At 39.9% G+C, this 8,099-nt stretch overlaps 1 protein-coding gene across 5 annotated transcripts in view; it reads right to left on the reverse strand.

Annotated features, from left to right (window-relative positions):
* The window catches only part of shank3a (SH3 and multiple ankyrin repeat domains 3a), a 52,550-nt gene that overhangs the window by 26,054 nt on the left and 18,397 nt on the right, over positions 1-8,099 (reverse strand). For all 5 annotated transcript variants that reach the window (XM_017033202.2, XM_008311912.3, XM_017033205.2 and 2 more), the window contains exon 10: positions 1,491-1,604. In XM_017033202.2, the coding sequence (XP_016888691.1) occupies positions 1,491-1,604 (114 nt within the window). The remainder of the gene's footprint in view (positions 1-1,490; positions 1,605-8,099) is intronic.

Raw genomic sequence — 8,099 nt, forward strand, 5'->3', positions numbered from 1 at the left:
TCACTTCAAACATATCATAGGAGCTACAGGGACTCTGGGAAGGGCGTCCAGTCAGTGCAGTCGCACAGCCAATTGTCGACCTGTTGCTGACATGAGGTATGCGCATAGCAACAGAATTTATCCAATCAACATTCTTGAATCTCATGGCTCAAGGGCGATTAATTTGTTGCCCCAGCCAAGTCTCTCGGTGACGGAGTAGATTTCTGGTACTAATTACTAACGCACTGTTTCATGTGCTCAGCTGTGTACCTCCGTCACAAGGGGTCACTGACGTGCCTCAACTTATCAATACTGGCATTAAATAATTCATATCCTAGAGCGCAACGGCGTCCTGCTGTTAGGGTTATGTTGCATTGGGAAAGTTACTGAAACTGGTACTAATATGGCACAGCCCCACACAGGATATTTTCACCATATTTGTTTGTTTGTTTTTTAATTTATCTGAAACTACAAAAAAATGTAGTGCTCATTTCTATCAAGGTTGTTTTTACTCATTATTTTATTTTATTTTTTTACATTTCCTTTTTAAATGTAGTGAACTAAAGGTACTAAGTTTAAGTTTTTGTAGGAAAATTAAAAACACTGCAGGTGATAAGGGGCAGCATTTACTCATGAGAAATAGATATGAGAGACTCTTTTTTTCTGGATTTATGGACGAGTGAAGCAAATATCAGAGCCATCTTTGTTCTTTCTCTTTGAAAGATACACTCTGCCTCCTGCACCCTGCTGTCCCTTAGCGTTTACTTCTCCATCTGTCTCCCTTGATATCTGGTTCACTCCGCCCCACCTTCCTCTTTCCACGATGCATTTAAATGGGGTATTTAGAGATGGCCTTTCTCATTTCTACACACCAACTTTAAGGTAACCTCAATATTTCAACAACCCATTAAAAGGAGAAAAATGACCTAGAAAAAGGCCCTCAAGAGATGTATGAGGAACACAAATACCAGGAAGAGTTTCATGACAATGTTGTCCTTGCCCCATTTCTGATTTATTACATGTAGTATTCAGGCAGTAGAAAGTTAGATTCTCACAAAATGGATCAAGTTTTGAGACCACAGCTAAAGAAATGTTCACTTTTCTGGTCAATGAATAACATAAGATATAATTTTGAAGTTTATAAAAAATATTTTTAATTTTAAATTTTCAATTACTGTGAATAATTATAATAACTGCAGAGACACAAATGCGCTAATCAATTTTATCAATTTGTATCTGACATTAGCTGGTTTTTAACACTTTCATCATTGTCTGAGACAACATAATGTTAACTAAAATATTGATTGAAAATAATCATTCAAAAAAGCTGTTTACATGTTTTGTTCTGAGTGAATATTCCACCGGAGCAGAATGGATAGAGGCATTTGTGTTTCAGCACCATGGACAGAGGTTGTTTATGCAGCTATGTACTGTATGTAGACATGTGAGCAGTAGAGACGTACAATATGCAGGGAATATATTTGAGCCATGTTTGCATGTTGATATCCTACCTAGCCGTGGATCGTACTGCCTCATCTGAACTTCTTCCACACAGTCTGCTGGGAACCAGCCTGTCCTTCCTTTGACCGTGCCTTCCCAGAATCCTCCTTCTCCTATACTCAGGACTAACAGAAAAGAAAAGATGAAATGTAATTTAACAGAAGGAAAGTTTGATTAAACAATGACATCAAATAAATAAACAAAACATGGATGGGTTCCTCTTCAGATCAAACAGTCCTTGTTCAGAGCCAGACGTTTACATTTACATTTATGCATTTAGTAGACGCTTTTCTCCAAGGCGACACACAAGAGTAGGATTAACAATCAAGTTAGATAGAGGAACTTTTAAAAGGAGTTAGAAAACAAGTGCAGAAGGAGATAGAGGAGGGTATGATGAGAGAAGGACAGGAAAGTGCTAGGACAGGCGGTGCTCTCTGAAGAGGGACGCCCCTGTTCTAGTAGTGGGTGGTAGGTCGTTCCACACTGGTGGAACAACCAATGAAAAGAGCCTGGACTGCTTTGTGTGGGATGTTGGAACAGCCAGACGAACGGTGAGATCGTGAGACAACATAAGTCTTTATCAGAGCACTTTAGTAGGTAGGAGCAGACCCAAGAAGTACTTTGTAGTCCAGCAACAGTGATTAAAACAATTGTACCATATTAATCCCATCCGCTGTATGAGTTGCTGGCACCAGCATTCTAATTATTAAAATAGATTAATAAGATGAGCTGCAATGCTGCCACCTAGTGGCTTTCACTTTCACATACAGCTGTTTTTCCCCAAAACTATTTATAGGTCACACATCATTTCACGGTAAAACCGATAACGATGATTCTTATGGATAGACCATAATTATGCTAATATCAGGAAGATAATATCGGTCAGCCAAGATTATCAGACATCCCTAGACATCCCCGCTGTTAGCAGCATAAGCTGCTAAGATGAGATGAGACTTATTCTAACCTGTGTATAATATACAAGCACAGGAGAGAAGGCTCACATAAAACAAATATGTGCAACACAGCTTTCACAAAAAAAACAAAAACCCTCTGGGGTCTGCTGTGTTAATTAGAGATGAATGAGTACTTGATATCGATCTGCTAGACGAAGCCAGCATATTCACGTTCTCATTGCTTATCATTTATTTATACACACACACACGTACCCACATGCACACACGCAAACAGTCCTCAGAGATCAGGAGCTGGAACTACGGCCTCACTTCAATAAGCATCCCTTCTAACGTGGTTGCTAAGATACAGCAGTTTGATGTTGGAGCAAACACCCTGCTGAAAGATGTAGTCTGCTACAGTGTGTTTCTCCCAAGGATGGGGAAATGTCAGAGTGATGTAACAGTTAAAGTGAGGCCGATGGGACATCACACAAAGTGACATCATTAGAAAAACAAATATGACCTTGTTTCTTTCAACACAAGTCCTTATTTTGCAACTAAAGGAATGTTCTCTACAAAACAATGACTAAAATATATCTTTGACACATGATTATATGCTTGACATTCATATAGGATGTCCATAAATCAAATGCTGCCAGGTTCAAGATATCTAAGACAAGTAGGGGTTTACTGTTTATCGACTTGCAGCTCTAAAAAACATGGCTCTCAGCACACTGAGGGAACACGATCTGATTCCACACTCTGATCTCAGCTTAAGACAACTTCACCGCGCTGGTCCCTTCGGAAATGATTCCCTCAATGTTCTTTCTACTTGATTTTCTCTCCTGCCCTTGCTTTATTACAGGCTTCCTTCTCTCACCCCTCACCCCCTCACCCTCTCACCCTCTCACCCCGTCACCTCCCTTTAGGGATTTATTGAATAACTGCCTCCCGGCTCCATTGATAAAAATGGAAATAATAGAGCAATTTACATATTTTAATGATATAACATCCATGCTGCTACATTCTATTTTAAGCACTGTCAATATTAATATTAAGTAGAGTCAAGTATGAAGAAAAGAAATGTGGTATTGGCTGATGTGGGAGTAGAGCTTATATTCAACTGCTGACCACTTCCAGAGTGGTGGATGATGCTTTAACCCAGTGATTTTCAAAGTGGGGACTCTGCCCCCCTCGCGGGCTGTTGGGGTCGAGGGGGTTGACAAAAAAAAATGTCTGTGATTTGTCAGTGTTTGTACACCTTAACATTACATGATGTTACTGTATGTCTTAGTAGGATTTGTTTTCATCATTCTGTGGGATTTTTCACCAATACGATGACCAGTATATAACCCTAGCTGTGCGAGATGCCAGATTGAACAGTGAATTGATTGTGTTTATGCAACAATTTCATACTAACATGTGCATGCTACACCCATCACATGTAAAGGCAACTTAAAGTGTCTGTATTACCCTTGCCTTCCACTTCCTTTGCTTAGGTTAGTTAGAAACAACCCCAACTACAGAGTCAGACATATCATCACAAAATTCAACCAATACACACAGCCGTGCTGCTTCACCTCACAGAGATTCGCAGTTTGTTCCCACATTTGACTTTACATGATCCCAGTGGGCCCAGAGGCACTGATACAGACACGGGCTGACTCAGAGAAAACCTGTCTTAATATGTGCCAAGTTTATTCACCGTCGACTGTGTCTGCTCTGTGATTAGAAGTCTGATGGTAAAGGACCAGTTCTTCTTTTTTCCCAGTGCCTGTGTGTGTGCATTGGTATGTGAACAATTCTACGCATACTGGAGTTACTTCAAAGGCTCTGCCCTTGATTAAGTCAGTCACGACTCCTGCTCTAAAAATAGCATCAGTGAGGAGCACAACTATTTATAGTCTTCACACGCACCGCTTGCAACCGTTCCCTGCATTCTCATTTAAAGGTGTGTATTTGTGTATGTCAGTATATACTGCAATGAAATACTGAGCTCATTATAGTAATTTAGCTCTGCCCTGATATTTGCTGAGTCATAAGGGGTAGTTTTCTCTCCCTTTTATTCCGTTTGTTTCTCTTCAGCACAGTACAGGGTGACGTGGACTATGAAGACTGACTGAGTGTGAATAATTGACAGTTTATTTTGGTAACTAACCACGCTCCGCTGTAGTCAAACCTGTCAGCTCTGTGCGATGGTTATAAAATGTATTTGGCAGAAACGTTTTGACGTCATTTGTCTGTATCACATCTAGCACGAGGTAATGTTTTATATATATAAATATTTACCGTTGACCACTGATATTATTAAATGAGTGAACTACTTTGCATTTTACCCATCACCAGCAGGGGGCAGCTTAAGGGTCCGGGAGCAGAGCACCTCAGTGGTAACTTGGCAGCTGGTGGACTCAAACCTAAAACCCTAGTCAGCTGTCTGGACTGATGAATCTAAGTACAAATTTTTCCAAGGTTTCTAAAAACCTGTGTAGCAGGAGCATCAAACCCCTGTATGTGCCTGCAGACACTGAAGATAAAGGAGCTGTGCTGAGACAGGCTGCTGGCTTTCTGCCATTAATGCACTCACTTTGAGAGGCCAGCGAGAACCATAGCCAATATGCGACTTGATTTTTATAAAATATCGTGGACGGGTTTCTGCACAAAAGAAGAGCTGTTAAAAACACTCCAAGGCCTCCATGCGTCTGATGTCACTTAAACAATACGACTGTAAGACATTTCCTTTCGCTCCACCCAACCTTAGATAGATACAAAGTAATCTTGCTACTCTGTGGATCTGAAGCCTCCTGCTATGATAATATCAATTTTAAAAAATGATACTACTCACTGTAGTCATTCACCCTCCAATATGTTCTAATTCAATGTTTGCCTCAGGCACAAGAATTTTAAATAATGTAAGTTTCACCAAATAAATCAAATAGTTTTGATTGTAACATTAGTAGCACATTAACGCTAACTTTTCCTCAAGTTGTTTAAAAAACAGCAATCACAGATATGAAATAATAAAGAACAAAACTCATTATAGTCACTGGATATTTCCTGTCTAAAATTACAGTAAAGCATAACAGAATCTAGAAGATGTGGAGTACAGTATTTAAGGCATTCTTATCCTGACCTGCAAAATACTACTGTATACGAGTAGAAGTCGCACCTTTTTCATCCTTTGGCTGGGTTTGTGACTTATACTCAGGTGCGACTTATATATAAAAAGTTTCACAAGTTTGTTATTTTTACAGTGACAGCCGCCAGAGGGCACTCTAGGCTTGTGTATATACCACTGAATATTTACATGTTCGTTATTTTCACCCTGACAGCTAGAGGGCACTGGTGCAACTTATACTCTGGAGTGACTTAAATATGATTTTTTCTTCTTTTTTTCAGATTATACAAATAAAAAAGTTCCCATAAAAATAGCACAAACATAAGAAACTGAATGTAACACAGGCTGCTATAGAGGTTCGTCCATTAGCTCAGACAGATACACCACTCTGTCCAACACGGGGAGAACGTCAACCATTCACTTTGGAATCAAACATCCTATGTAAACAATGATTCAGAATCTCTAGTTTAGCTTAACACACATATTAAAAGGTTGCACATTGTCCACAAAGAAATTCAACGTTGGGTACAACAACTGCACTGCACTGTGGGAAACCAAGTCACACTGAAGAGAACGAAAGGGAAACAAATGCAAAGATGAAGCTGCGCTAACAATTAAAACAGAAATGGTATTTATTTAAGACGTCCGTGGCCAAAACCCCCGGTGGACACTAGACTAATAAACAGGAGTCACACTGCTTGGAGTCAATGTGTGCTGTTCTCACTGGACTTCTTTTGCTTGTGAGAGGACAAGGATTGGTGCAGTCCCTGCCTCATCAGTATTCAAGGGAGAGAGAGGGGGGAGCGAGGGGGGACAGAGAGAGAGAGAGAGAGATGGAAAGACAGAAAAAATTATTGAGGGGGGTATGTGAGGTGAATGATTATCATGCTTTAAACAACAAATAGCACAACAAATTTTTAATTTAATAAAAAACGTAGTTGGTAGAGAAGGAAGAAAGGAAGTAGAAAGCCGACTGGTTCAAAGGGATCCTTTCTTCACCTCTTCTCCCTTAAGGGGAGTTACAGGACATCAGTCTTGTTGAATTCTAACTTCCCTGTTATATCCTCTCCTATTCGTTATCTCTTTCTGTTTCAGCACCCTGTCTGTGACAAAAATAGAACAAGCTAAAGCTATTTGCCAACACTTTGGTTTCTGTTTTGTCTTTACTTAAAAGCAGCGTTACATAAGAGTCATGCCCTGGTGGTAGTAGTAACACCCAAACAAATGATTAAAAAATGGACAAGTAACACCCAAACAAATGATTAAAAAAAAAAAAATGGACTTAACATTACAAATCTGTCAGACTTCATCAAACCATGGAAAGCTCTCCATGATTTTGCTGTTAGTTACAGCAAAAAAAAAGTGTAGATTTTCTGGGTATTTTTTTATAGATAAGCATATATAAATGTTAAGATCTCAATCATAAACACATTTTATGTTCATGATGTAATTTTTGGAGACAAGCTGTAGTTGAACTGAAGGAGAAGGAGCAGGGTGACTCTGTTATACAGTTACTACAGTAATGTATAAAATGTTTATGTCTTTACTGTGCTTGCACTGTGTAAAAAATGCAGGTTCAAATATTGATGTTTTTGTCAGAATCGCTGAGAAAGAAAATATATAAAAATGTGTTTTTATAAAAATTGTCATATCAACAAAAAAATGTCACAGATCAGCTGTAGTACCTCTGCAGACTGCCTAGGGGTCACAGACACCCTGTTTAAATCCCTTCCTTTCATCATGCTAATGCAGCACACAATGACTACAGGCAGATAACTGAGTCAGGGCTTTTAATGGTGAAGGTGATGCAGGCAAGGTGACAGAGAACAAAATCCACCGAGTGGAATAGAGCCAAACAACCTCAGCCTGTGTCCACTGAGGAGTGAACACTGAAGAGAAGTAGCTTTTGTTGTGGCAGGGAAGACAAGTGTCTCCCACTGATGAGTGACACACAGCGGCACAGATGAATAAGTCAGTGGTGAATCAGAGGAATGCCACTGACACGGCATGCAGCGATGCCACTCACCGTGAAGGAGAAACGGAACATAAATTTAGTTGTATGGGTCGCCCACCTTAAGAGTGACTGAAGAGGGCAGAAGGGATGAGGGGCATGGAAGGGAAGAAGGTGGGAGGAACAGAAAAAAAGGGGGTCAGACCAGAACAGGGTCAAAAACAAGCAGCGCCCGTGAGGAGTCACACAGTGACCTGAGGGAGGTGACAGATGAGCTACAGCCTGGTGACCAGTTGAAGGTGATGAAGCGGGCAAGAAAAAAAAAAGTTTGTGAGCCCATTGTGGTTGGATTTCAAACCAAGTATTAAATAAATACACACATAGGTTTTTCTTTAATACCATAATTTCCGGACTATAAGTCGCACTTTTTTTCATCCTTTCGCTGAGTTTGCAACTTATACTCACATGCGACTTATACATTTAAATATAAAGTTTCACATAAAATTTACATGTTCGTTAATTTAACACTGACAGCCACTAGAGGGCACTCTTGTGGCTGGTGTGACTTGTACTCCAGAGCAACTTATATATGTTTTTTTCTTCATTATGCATACAACGTCCTCCTGCTAAATCTAGTGTGGCGCAGTCGGAAAAGCTCTTA

The sequence above is a fragment of the Cynoglossus semilaevis genome, chromosome 6 (genome assembly GCF_000523025.1).
Source record: "Cynoglossus semilaevis isolate Cse_v1.0 chromosome 6, Cse_v1.0, whole genome shotgun sequence".
Classification (NCBI taxonomy): domain Eukaryota; kingdom Metazoa; phylum Chordata; class Actinopteri; order Pleuronectiformes; family Cynoglossidae; genus Cynoglossus; species Cynoglossus semilaevis.